Source organism: Atractosteus spatula, assembly GCF_055471065.1.
Source record: "Atractosteus spatula isolate fAtrSpa1 chromosome 10 unlocalized genomic scaffold, fAtrSpa1.hap1 SUPER_10_unloc_3, whole genome shotgun sequence".
In the NCBI taxonomy this organism is placed as follows: domain Eukaryota; kingdom Metazoa; phylum Chordata; class Actinopteri; order Semionotiformes; family Lepisosteidae; genus Atractosteus; species Atractosteus spatula.
Window position 1 is genome coordinate 185,534 of NW_028296623.1, and position 13,688 is coordinate 199,221.

Sequence of the window (13,688 nt, forward strand, 5' to 3'; positions counted from 1 at the left end):
GAAGAGACAGAAAGACGGGAGTTATCAATGACAAGAAGGATTTCTGTTCACCTGTAGCTGTTGTTGGACTGGCTGTTGTCTCTGAAAGACCTGTGAAAGAGATACGAGAACTGTCAATATTTTGCCTTTGGTTTTACAGCAAGTTGAATCTACAGTGGAGCTGATAAAAAATATATTTATTTCTTGAGGTAAAACGTAAGATTGCAGAGATGAAAGAAGTCAGGTTCTGAATTGAAGAGTAGTGTTGTTCACACACACAGAGCTACACAACATCCTAGTTTTATGACTGATGATCCTAGCTGGTTCAATTAGATATTAAACAGTTATAGAATATGTGTAACTTCAGTGTATCTTCTCCATCAATCTGCTACCTTGTTCACCTACAGTGCTAAGACTCCCCTCACCTGTACAGGTAACCCCTGCATCCTCCTTGTGCCGACAGTCACTCTGATTCAGTCCAGAGTGACAGCAGTCCCACAGGTGAAGTTCACCTCGTCCAGCCAGATGGCGCCACTCCCTGGTCCGAATGAGGCCTCTATTGCTGCACTCACTGCATCCCCACAGCCCAGCTGTCTGCAGACCACCTGGGCATCCTGCAGGTCCCAGGAGTCGTCACAGATTGTCCCCCTGGAGCCCTCATACTGCAGCTCCACCCGGCCAGAGCAGTTAGTGCCTCCAACCAGGCGCAGAGCCAGCGGGACTGAAAGAGAACAGTGAGGTTACTGAGCATCCTCAGCTCTGTGACTCTAGAAGAGAGCAGAGAAGTTACTGAGTGACTGTAGTAGAGATCAGTGAGGTATTGAGTGGCTCTAGAAGAGAGCTGTATGGTTACTGTTCCTCAGTTCAGGGCTGCAGTTCTCTGATTGTTTTACACACTGAACTCACCTGGGCAGTACAGCTGAGGCTGCTCTTCCTGAGGGGCTGGAGTGCTTCTGTCAGCTTCTTTTCTAGGACCTTCAAAGATTAATGATCATATACAAAATCAAACTCACAGAAAATAGTGAAGAACAACAATAGTATTTCCTTTATTTTTATACTTGTTTGGATATACATTGCTAAGAATTCTGTTGAAAGCTCATGACGAGACAATCACTGTAGAGCTGCTCAAGAGGAAGAGAGCATCACTCTTCACTCTGTACCTGAGCAGGTGATCTCAGCCACTTCCCGGTCTTCACAATCATTCTGACCCCAGGCGGGGGAGGGACACCGCCACAGGGTGGAGTCGTGTTTGCGACAGGAGACAAAGTCCAGCCATTTGGGATCCGGGCTCAGCCTGGAGTTTGTCTCTCTGACGGTGCCCTTGTCTCCACGGCCCAGCTGTTTACAGATCACTGCAGCTGTGGAGTCAGTCATGCCATTCTGACACACACTGCCCCAGGTGCCGTTATAGTAAACCTCTGCTTGTCCTGAACAGCCTGCAGACAGTCTCAGTAGAGTGTGATCTGCCAAGACATCAGGGAAAGTCAAAGGAAACAAATCCTGAGTTTCATTCTGAACTGGTAAGAAACAACAGGCAAACAATGTGACCAATAAACAGTCCCAGTTGCTGTGTACTTCCAGTAATTCAGGATTCATGCAATGACAGCTGTACAATCACACAGCTGACATAAAGGTGACAGACATATGTATTCATGTTGATTTCAGCACCTCAACAGCACACATGGAGCCCTATCTGAGATGAGAAACGATGTGGAACAATTAAGTGACTGTAAGCTTAATTAAATGTTGCAAAACATCAAGTCAGGGTGACTGAGTCAGCGCTGTGAAGGGAGAACTTGCAGATTGGCTTCACATTCAACACAAAGAGAAGAAAACTCCTGGATCAAATAAAGATTAAACATTTGAGGATAAAAGACCACAGGTCACATTGATGGGGAAGTTTACAGATTGAGTCCTAGACATCATAGAGGACAGAAATTATGAGCTGTCCACACAACATATTCAAGTTGCTGGTGGAGGGGAGTTTCTGAAGCTGGCAGCTTCAGTGCCAGAATTTCTTTATCTGTTTACTGCAAAACAATGTGAGTGAGTGGTGACAAATGTGTCTGAAATACAGATGTTCGTTTTAAAATCCTGAATCCAGCTTGTTAAAACAATCAAGACACTAACAATGTGGGATTAAAGAATCTGGATCCTTGTAACTGTAGAATAATTGTAGTTAGCTCCCCTACCTGAACACAGGATTCTCACGTCCTCCTTGTGTCCACAGTCGTGCTGTCCCCACCATGCTGAGGGACACTCCCCCAGGGACAACTCATTCCCCAGACAGCCCACCTCGTCCAGCCAGATGGGTCCAGTCCCGTGGCTCAAGGAGGCTGGCACTGGGGCACTGAGGGCCGCCCCACACTGGAGCTGCCTGCACACCACCTGAGAGTCTGCCAGGTCCCAGGAGTCATCGCAGACTGTCCCCCAGGAGCCACTGTGATAAACCTCCAGCCTCCCTGCACAGTCGCCTCCTGCTCCAACCAGCCTGATGGACAGCTGGCCTAGGAGCAGAGAATTAGAGGTCAGAGGTCAGAAGTCAGTGCAGTACTAAGATATCACAATGATGACCTCTAGGTAGAGACGGTCTACTGTTAGAAGTTGAACATCACCTCTTGCCACTGGGGACTGCAGATACAGTACAAGCACAAGCACAGCAGATACAGTACAAAGGAACAAGTGGAGCCTTCTTCAGGTGTCTGGTAAGGTAAGGTGTCTGGTAAGACAAGGTATGTTACCTGGTAAGATACCAGGTACCTTACCTGGTAAGGTAAGGCTCCATGGCCGAAACGTTGTGTTTTCTTTCTTCTTTTTTTTCAGCATGAAATAAACCTTTTACTTGTTCCTTTGCAGCCTACGCATGCTGACGGAGCTACCCACCTGAACAGATACAGTACAAGTACAGTGTTTCTTGATTTTTGATTAATTTAATATATCCAATACTTGTAACAGACTCCGTGCTGATCATCAGCACTATACCACATGTGTTACTGTTGTGATCCACTGTTGGGCACAGAGACAATAGCTTCACATGTTTTGCTGTAGATCCCAAAGACCCAGACTGTGTGTGTGAGACACAGAGCAAACTGCACACACACACCTGCTGCCTTGCAGCTTAGTCTAGGATAGAACTGAGCAACAGAGATGTCAACACACTGAGAGCCCTGTAGATACAGAACAAGAGCCAGTTCATACCTGGTGTTAGTGAGGAAGGAACTGTTGAAGACGGGAAACCTGTCAAACACACAGAGAGAAATCAGAGTGTGAGCTGTGTGTCAGATGAGCAATTTAATACCAGTAATAAAACTACAATTAAAACAGCACTAATGTGATAAAGACAGTCCTCATTCTCTCCTTACCTGCTCCAGGTGAAATTCTGTTGATTTTTGAGGCTGTAAAAGAGATGGAATTTCAGCTGTGTGAGGGGATAAGCTGTAACATCTGTAAACCTTGATTTTCTGACTCTTTTTCTTCAGCCTCCTGTTTAATTGGGCTCTAATTATTATATTTAATATAATTATTATATTAATTATATAACATCATTTAAGGAATATATTTTTTCTCATTTCTGTCCACAGGAGTGATGTTTCACCAGCGGAGTGTCAGCTATGTGTGGGGCTAAGAAACACAATTTATAAATCTTCACTATCTGACTCTTGCTTTTTCTTCAGCCTCTTGGTGAATTAGTTGTTGGGATAAAGAACTAATTAAATGAGACAGTTGTTAGTTACTGGATACTGTATTTTAGATCATTTTATAACCATTAGTGATCTGAATATAAATATAAAACTGATTTTTAGTCCTCACTGTATTTGTGTAATGATCTGAAATAAATGCTGAAAAAAGGTGGGCTGCACATTGGTGGTGGTGAGTGGAGTGTCCAGAAAAACGCTATATGAGTGTAAGCAATTATTATTATTATTAGATGTACACACTACTGTAATAGTGTGCTGCTGTGTTTAAGTAGAGGGGGTGTTACTGTGTTTTAAACACCCAATTCTCACCAGAGCAGATGACTACTGCGTCCTGTCCATGAGAGCACCCTGCTCTCCCCCATGAAGACACAGCACAGTGTGAGAGACGGCTCTCATTGCCCCGGCACTCAAACACATCAGCCCATACTGGTCCGCTGCCCTGTCCAAACCAGGCCTGTCCTGGCGCTGCTACAGCCTCCCCACAGCCCAGCTGCTGACAGAGAACAGTAGCGTCTCTCAGGTCCCAGTAGAGATCACACACTGTTCCCCAGTCCCTGAAGAGCCACTGTAACTCCGCTCGGCCAGAGCAGGAGTCTGAGCCATTCACCAGCCTGAACTCTGTGTATCCTGCAGATAGGACAGGGGAGAGAGCAGAGACACAGCTTCACAACACAACAACAACAGCAATAACCCTCAATCACACCTTCCATTTTACTTACAATCCTGAGCTTTAAATTACTGTCCTACAAGTACCTCACTAACGTGCTACTGTTCAATCCAATTCAATCTGAAATACTTTATTCATCAGCAAGGGTGGTAATTTAAGGTATAATTAAGTTACTGTTGATCAGAAGATCAGCGTATTGAATTTTCAGTGTTAAACACCAATCCCCAGCATTGAAACAGAGCTATAGCAACACTCATCTGTTTCTCTTCTAAGCTTCAGTTTTGAGCTCCATTCAAAACAAAATGAAATGGATTATTCTCCTCTTACCAAAACACTCCAGTCCCACATCGTTCTCATGGGTGCAGCTCTGTGTCTTTGTGGAGGACTTTGGACAGAAGGACAGGTGAGATTCACTTCCCTGACACTGGAGCTCCTCTGTCCAGACCTCTCCCTCCCCCTTCCCGAAATGAGCCCCCTTCAGCACCTGTGAGGGAACCCCACAGTACAGCTCTCGACAGACAACTTCTGTGTCCTGCCAGTCGAAGTCAGAGTCACACACTGAGCCCCAGGTCTCTCCGTGCTGCACTTCCAGTCTCCCAGAGCACAGATCACTGCCTCCAACCAGTCTGACCCCTCGGTGAGCTGGAATATCAGAACAATAACAGAGATCACTGTCCCTGACCAGTCTGACCCCTCGATGAGCTGGAATATCAAAACAATAACAGAGATCACAGTCCCTGACCAGTCTGGCTCCTCAATGAGCTGGAATATCAAAACAATAACAGAGATCACAGTCCCTGACCAGTCTGACTCCTCAATGAGCTGGAATATCAAAACAATAACAGAGATCACTGTCCCTAACCAGTCTGACCCCTCGATGAGCTAGAATATCAAAACAATAACAGAGATCACTGTCCCTAAACAGTCTGACCCCTCGATGAGCTGGAATATCAGAACAATAACAGAGACCACAGTCCCTGACCAGTCTGACTCCTCAATGAGCTGGAATATCAGAACAATAACAGAGATCACAGTCCCTGACCAGTCTGACTCTTCAACGAGCTAGAATATCAAAACAATAACAGAGATCACTGTCCCTGACCAGTCTGACCCCTCAACGAGCTGGAATATCAGAACAATAACAGAGATCACGGTCCCTGACCAGTCTGACCCCTCGATGAGCTGGAATATCAGAACAATAACAGAGATCACAGTCCCTGACCAGTCTGACTCCTCAATGAGCTGGAATATCAAAACAATAACAGAGATCACTGTCCCTAACCAGTCTGACCCCTCGATGAGCTGGAATATCAGAACAATAACAGAGATCACTGTCCCTAACCAGTCTGACCCCTCAACGAGCTTGAATATCAGAACAATAACAGAGATCACAGTCCATGACCAGTCTGACCCCTCGATGAGCTGGAATATCAAAACAATAACAGATCACAGTCCCTAAACAGTCTGACTCCTCAATGAGCTGGAATATCAGAACAAAGTAACAGAGATCACTGTCCTTGACCAGTCTGACCCCTCCATGAGCTGGAATATCAAAACAATAACAGAGATCACAGTCCCTGACCAGTCTGACTCCTCAATGAGCTGGAATATCAAAACAATAACAGAGATCACTGTCCCTGACCAGTCTGACCCCTAGATGAGCTGGAATATCAGAACAAAGTAACAGAGATCACTGTCCTTGACCAGTCTGACCCCTCGATGAGCTGGAATATCAAAACAGTAACAGAGATCACAGTACCTGACCAGTCAGGTAAAGTGCCTATATATTCTTTTGTGATTTGTAAAGGGGTGAGCATGTGGAGACAGGACAAGTTTGTGATTCCTGTCAAATCCATGGAGAATGATCAGCCATCCTCAGTCACCTGTAAGGTGAGATTTAAAAGCAGGAAGCAGTTCACCCAGAGGAGATGGGAGCAGACGAACGGACTGATCACTTTTAAGAGAGATTTTAAAGAGCAACAGAGCTGGTGAGCGGCTTAACTGCCTGTTGTATTACTTCAGGTGAAGATTCTCATTCAGAAGTTTAGCTTCTACATTTTTGGTTATGTTCTTGGGTTGTTTTTATTGTTCTGTAAATAACGAAACACTACTTTGGAAATGAAGGCTGTATTTGTGTTTATCCAAAGAGCTGTTTGACACTGATTTACAAAGTGTTTTTATTTTCTGAAAGCTCAACACAAGCTCCCCTGGAAGACATGGAACAGAGGGAGAGGGACATTTTTCCCTACAGAAACAGAGTTTTATATCAGATTGTTTAGTTATTTTCTAAGAATGTGAATGTATTGAAGTGGAAATCTAATAAGTAAATTGATTCTTAAAAATGTAGAGAGCTTTGAAAAAAATATATTGGTGCTTTTAGATAATATATTTCAAGGATGTAACTGCTGTGCTACAGTACGTGCAGAATTTTAGAAAACAGTTTGTCAACAAAGTACACTGTTTAGGTTAGTTTAGAAGACAATGTACCAAAACAATATATGCTGTCTGGGTCATTAGAATTAGCTGAAAGTAACTGATAAGCTTTGAATAACAAATCTAGTTTTTCTTCTCTCGCTCTATGATGTAATCTGTTTTCTCTTAGAGAAAGGGGAAGTTTTAGAAGGGACCAAGTGCTGAACTTTTTTACAGTGCAACGTCTTATAAAAACCCTGTACTGCTTGTAACAAATTGAGTCTCTGGTTGCACTTTGCGAAGTGGCAGCAGGGCTCCCAATATTGCAATATTGAAATAAAGACCTTACTCAGGTGAGAACTCTCTCTTGTGGCTTCCTTGATAGTTATATTTCCATGACAGTATTCATATATATTTAAAAAAGGTTACATATGTACACTGAGAACTGAGGGCCCCTTTGCTAAAGGATTGTGGGAATATGGAACAAGTTACCCAGATATCCCAGCTTTCTTGAAGAAACAGTAGATGAGATCCTTGGATCAATACTGACTACCAAATGAACCAGGAAGCTGAGAAATCTCCTTTCCTTTGTAATAGGTCTTTTGAGAATACATATCAGTCATATTGCTTTTATTCTATAGTTTTTAGATATTGTTGTAACTAATTTGTTTCACTCAATCTCACAGAATGCGATCGTTGTTCTAATGTTTGTAAATATGTCAGAGAAGAGCAACTGATGTTCAATGTCAATGCTGTAAATCTTTGATCAATACAGCTCTTTGAATCTGAATTTAAATAGAGAAAAGGGAGAAGTGAGAGAGACTCAGCAGAACTGTGAGTAAAAATGATGCTGGTGAATTTCAAGAAGGACCAACTGGAGTTTTCAAAATCAAGACCAAGAATACATTTGTTCACGACAGATCTAACGGTCACATACTGTACATTTACAGACTTTCCTTTGGCCTCATTATTTGTCCATAGTAAAACCTAACAGAAAGCATACAGGTGGGATTGGGGGTTTCAGACAGTTTTCAATATGTTTTCTACACACTGGAGGAAATACAATCCAGAAGGAGAAAAGGCACACAATGACAGTGAGGAGTGTTGTCTCAGCTCTCAGCAGGACAGGAGCAGTGGGAATGGGAGGATGGACAGATGGATCATGATGATGGACTCTAGATCAGTGGAGAAGTTTTAATTGTCCTCAGTGATGGAGACTGGAAAGAGTCTGTCTCCTACCTGAACACCTCACTCCAGCATCATAGGTATGAGGGTAGCCATACTGTTTCCATTCAGTGTTTCCACAGTCCCTCAGCGCAGACTCTGACCCCCTGCAGGAGATATAACCCAGCAGGACTGATCCAGACCCTGGTCCAAAGTGAGCTCCTCCTGGTGCTGAAACAGCAGATCCACAGCCCAGCTGTCTGCACACCACTGTAGCATCATTCAGATCCCAGCCATAGTGAAGTACTGTTCCCCACTCTCCACCATGATATATCTCCACTGTGCCCTCACAGGGACTGGCTCCATTCACCAGTCTCACATTACCACTGCCTGCAGAGAGAGAGAAACAAAACTTATCAAGATGTCTACAGGATATTTTTATACTAAGACATTTTAGAAGCACACCTGAAATTTTTATTTTGTTTTACCTGTTTGATTGGATGGCTAGTCCCTCCCATGGGGAAGAAGAGACAGTGGAGTGACAGGAAGTCCACCAGCACCCATCTCACTTCTCCCTCCACACACCTGTGTCCGGATCCTGTTATATATCTCTCTGTCCATATCACTGTGTGACTGCAGAGGGCTGTTCTGCTGTGGTCAGCACAGTGGTCAGTGGCTGTAATGACTGTGTTCCTGGGTTTCTGGGGGCTGTGGTCAGTACAGTGGACAGTGGCTGTAATGATTGTGCTCCGGTGTTTCTGGGAGCTGTAGTCATTAGAGTGGAAAGTAGTTGTAATGACTGTGCTCCTGTGTTTCTAGAAGCCGTGGTCAGTATAGTGGACAGTGGGTGTAATGAGTGTGTTCCTGTGTTTCTGGAGCCGTGGTCAGTATAGTGGTCAGTGGCTGTAATGACTATGGTCCTCAGTTTTTGGAAGCTGTGGTCAGTACAGTGGACAGTGGTTGTAATGATGGTGTTCCTGAGTTTCTAGAAGCTGTGGTCAGTACAGTGGACAGCAGCTGTAATGACTGTGTTCCTGTGTTTCTGGACGCTGTGGTCAGTACAGTGGACAGTGGCTGTAATGACGGTGTTCCTGTGTTTCTGGAAGCTGTTGTCAGTATAGTGGTCAGTAGCTGTAATGACTGTGTTCCTGTGTTTCTGGGGGCTGTGGTCAGTACAATGGACAGTGGCTGTGGTGCCAGAAGACTGAATCACTGAAATCTGGTGTATCTGTGTCTCAGGCCCTGCATGTACTTAACAGTGGATACTGACCGCATGTCTGTATCAAGTAAGAGATTTAAACACTAATAAGTCTTTTCAACATTCTACTTTGAAAATAAGTTATACAATCCAAAACAGAATCAATAAAATCTTTTCTTAATAGATGGATGCTTCACAACTTGTGTGGAAATATGTGAAGTGTAATGCTGCAGAAAGTTGGAAAATCTGCAGCAGGAGATATAATTGAAACCCAGGCGCGGGACTTTGAGCTCTTTCAGAGTTTGAATGATCAGGGAGTAACAGATCGAATGCAGGCTGCTGGGCTGAATGAAAAAGGTGAGCAGAAAGAAAAAATAAAGAGGGACGCCTGTCTCCCAGCTGAAATAAAGAAAAGAGAGGCTGGCGAGTCGGAGCAGAAAAGGGAAAAAATTAAAACAGAGAAAATATTTCAGGATCGAAGAGCAGGAGCAGTGAGATATGAAAATATCAGAGTAAAAATTGACTATGAGAGGAATGTGATCGCCAGGTTCAAAAGGTTTAGCTCTATGATGGAGATTCGGTGTTCTGAACAGTTTCAATTAGAGAGGTGATTAGCGTGACTGGGAGCCTGATTGAAAGACTGAAGGTTTGATTGAAAGACGTCCTGACCCAGTCTGAATATCAGGGTGAGCGCTCGAGGGAATGTTGCTGTTGACGCGAGTCAGTCCCAGCCCAGTCTGTACGTGAAGTGTTTATACTTACTGTCCAGGGCACATTTACAGTAACTAGATTTGTTCTTTTTGATTAAATATTCAATCACCTTCAGTTTGGAGTGTGAAATATTTTTTTCTATCATATACTACAATTCATTGTAATACTACTTTTTATTCATATATGATTTTTACTATGATAACATGATATATATGTGAACAATGTGTTCTAGCTTTTACCTCTCAAGATCTTAATCCATAATTCACATTGAATTATAGTTGCATTTAATAATATATTCTAAAAGCACAGTGCACAGGTTATTTTTATTAATCATTCTTTTTTAAAATTCCATGATGTAAGAAAAATGATCCCTATCATTAGTTATCTAAGACTTACAAACACCAATTCATTTAGCTGTGAAATATCAGTCAAATGCAGAATAAACATGGAACAAGAATTAAACCTTTATCACTTTAAAATGAAGGACTTCCAGGTCAAATACACATTTCTTTCAACATAATAGACACATTTCTCAAATAAAACTTCAGTCTGAACAGATCCCAGACTTTTGTTTAAAGTTGAAAAAACTAAGATTTGCCTCAGGACTGCTGTGTTGTTACTGAAACTGGACACTGTTGTCTAAAAGCACCCAGTATGGATTCAGGTCATCAAACTACAACACACTGCAATAAAAATACTTACTACCTGAACTTGACTGTTATAACAAATAAACACAACTATATGTCTTGTCCTCAATCATGTTATAATGTTAGATCCTTCTGTAATATAATTACCATAGTATCTAAAACTACTGTAATCATTCTCAAAAATAACCATGGATCAAAAATATTTTAATACATTTACCTTCAGTACTCCTATTTGTATTAGCACATTCACCTGCAATAGGGCCCGAGTTACTAATATTATTTTTTTAATCGGAGACGGGCCTTAAATATACTTTTATCTCTGATCACCTGTCTGTAATAGTTCTTTGCACTAAAATTGTCACCTTCTCTCAAAATACTCTATTTTTTAATAACACTTCCATAATGTTATAATGTTATTATTATTAATGTTACTTTAATAATACAGTAAATATAAAATGTGTCAATAGTAATAATACTGGAGTCTCAATAATACTCTAGTATTTAATAACACATCTCAGTTAAAATATTAGTCTAAAAATACTCCAGTGTTTAATAACACATCAATTAATTACTTTAATAAAACATATTAATTCATCAGAGTGCAAAATAAAATATCAGTCAGACCAATACAACACTGTTTAAAAACACTCTGATCTCTGTTAATACACTAGTCTGTTATACCCCTTAGAGAGGGCAGAATTGAGCACAATTAAATAAACAACCCCTGGTAAATATTTTGAAGACATTGTATTATTGTTAAAACATTTGTATTCCTTTTTGTTTGCAAATGGGAAAATTTCCACAAGTCCTTGCACTTGACCCAAATTACAAACAAAATTTGGTATTTTATTATTATGGTAATAGATAAGGGATTGTCAAGTTGTACAACAGTTTTGATAAGGTTGCTAAATATCTACAATATTAATAGTTATAATAATTATATGTTAGTACTTAAAAAACATTATCCTTAGTCTGTGTTGTGTGTAATAGTGTATAACTGCATATAAAACTATTAATACAGCATTAATAGAAAATAGTTTAAAAAACATATAAACTGAATTAATATTATAGATAGATGGATAATACTTTATTAATCCCGTAGGGAAATTGATGATACAATTAATCACAATTAATTATGATTAATTGTAGAGGTGAAGTTCTTGTTAATACTGCAAATTGTTTATTATGTTTCCTTATTTATAGCACCAGAATAAAATCAATTATAATTTTAAGGAATACCCATAAAGCTGAGTTTTAAATTAAACAGAAAAGCACTTCTGCATGTTGTGTTCACTACGGTGGGCAGTGGCTGTAATGACTGTAGTGGTTCCAGGATGCTGTTGTCACCATACTGGACAATGACTGTACTTACTCTGTGGCTTCCAAGTCCTTGGACCAGTGTTACTGTGTTAGTGGGACCTGTGGTCACTACAGTGGTCAGAGGCTGACCTGTGCTTCACATGTTGTGCTGAAATGTATGTGAGGCGTATATTCCCATTTTCTAGCCTTTAACTTCCAACATCTAAACTTAACACATGCTTATCTGATTAAATCATATTAAAGAACAACATTTTTCAAAAATACTAGACAGGTTTAACAAATAGACACAGATACATTTATTGTGATGTTGTCCTGAGCAACTGCTCAAAAATCTAAACTTGAGTCCTGTGATTACGAATTAATTTTTAAATATTGCATTTGTATGATAACATGTAATGAAATATTTAATTTGTATTACTCATACTTATATAATTGCATTTGATAATAATTTCAGATTTCTAATGTAGTCAAAAACAATAAAGCATTCTTATTAAAACTTCACAATTTACAAAAAAAAAACCTGTCATTGGATAACTAACCTAAAAACACAAATTAAATTATTCAGCTGTTAAATAATAGACAAATTCTGTATAAACACAAAACACAACTACCATTTTTTAATTCCTCCAGTAATGCCACAATGTCTTGTAGCTGTTAAATTATTAATGTTACACCTCAGTTTCTGATGAGACCCCAGTTAATAATAATACACCTACAATACTAAGAATTTCTATAATTTTGTAAATATTTTTCATTTTATAGCTTATAAACCAATAATGAATGTAACGTTTATCAGCCTGTGCTTTTCAATGTGAAAACAAGCAAACCTGGGCTTTATGAACCAAGTAATACATATATCAATTTTATTTTCACAGTATAAAAATACAAGAGCTAATTGTCCTATGACTAAAAATGCTTTACATTTTCAAAATGTAATTGTATGCCTTTAAAATGAAGAATTCACACTCATGACTTCCTATCATTTTTTACTTGTTTTCACAGCAACTGAATATCACACAGCCTAACGATAGAAACCTGGACTGTTTGAGTACGCCAAAGATACAGTATAACGACAGCATTAAAACTCCAGTCTTAATTCTCTAGCATAAACACTTTAGGTGGTGACGACACATTTACTGTATATCTATTAATACATCAGTCTGTAATAATTTAATATCAGTCTCAATAATAATTCACTATTTAAAAAGACGTGTATCTCTATTAATGCACCAGTCTGTAATAATACAATACTGAGGAGTCAGAATTGATCACAATAAAACAATAAACAACCCAGGGTATTTCTGAATCATCCTGTATAATATGATATTATTCTAGAAACATTTTTTATTGCTCACACTTTTTTTGTTTTCGAGTAAATGAAGACTTTTTCACGTCACAGCATATCACTCAAATTATCACTTATATATAAAGTTTATTATTACAGTAACGAGTAAGTTAAATAACTTTTTAAAGATTTAATACACTTCATGTTTTCACAAATTATCAATAGAGGGTGATAATGGCCAGCCTCTGCTCTCTCCATCTAAAACATTATTATTATATAATGTTTAGAAATCTTAAGAATATTTTAATAAAATCCAATAAAAATTAAAAGCAACTAATTATATTTAGACACACCTAATTATATTTCCTTACTTACAGACCAAGATAAAATACAGTTCTAATATTTTTTATGAATACCCACAAAGCTGAATGTAAAATTAACATTTAAAAATTGTTCAACCCACTTATTGCTCCATTTACATCAAAACTTTACTTAATTTAATTCCAGTTGTTGTCTGTCTGTCTGGACAGGAGAAGACTGGTCACTTACTGGCTGAGCTGTGCAGCACCAGGACAGCGAGAGAGAAGATGGACAGGCAGCTCTCCAT

General features: G+C 40.0%; 1 protein-coding gene across 1 annotated transcript; it reads right to left on the minus strand.

Annotated features, from left to right (window-relative positions):
• Positions 1-452: 452 nt before the first annotated feature.
• On the minus strand, positions 453-13,688 carry LOC148812186 (scavenger receptor cysteine-rich type 1 protein M130-like). Its single transcript, XM_088908642.1, has 6 exons — positions 13,631-13,688; positions 7,996-8,310; positions 4,672-4,986; positions 3,987-4,304; positions 2,172-2,486; positions 453-700 (listed from the first exon to the last, which is right to left on the minus strand). The coding sequence occupies exons 1-6, from the start codon at positions 13,686-13,688 to the stop codon at positions 453-455; spliced, it is 1,569 nt and encodes a 522-aa protein (XP_088764768.1).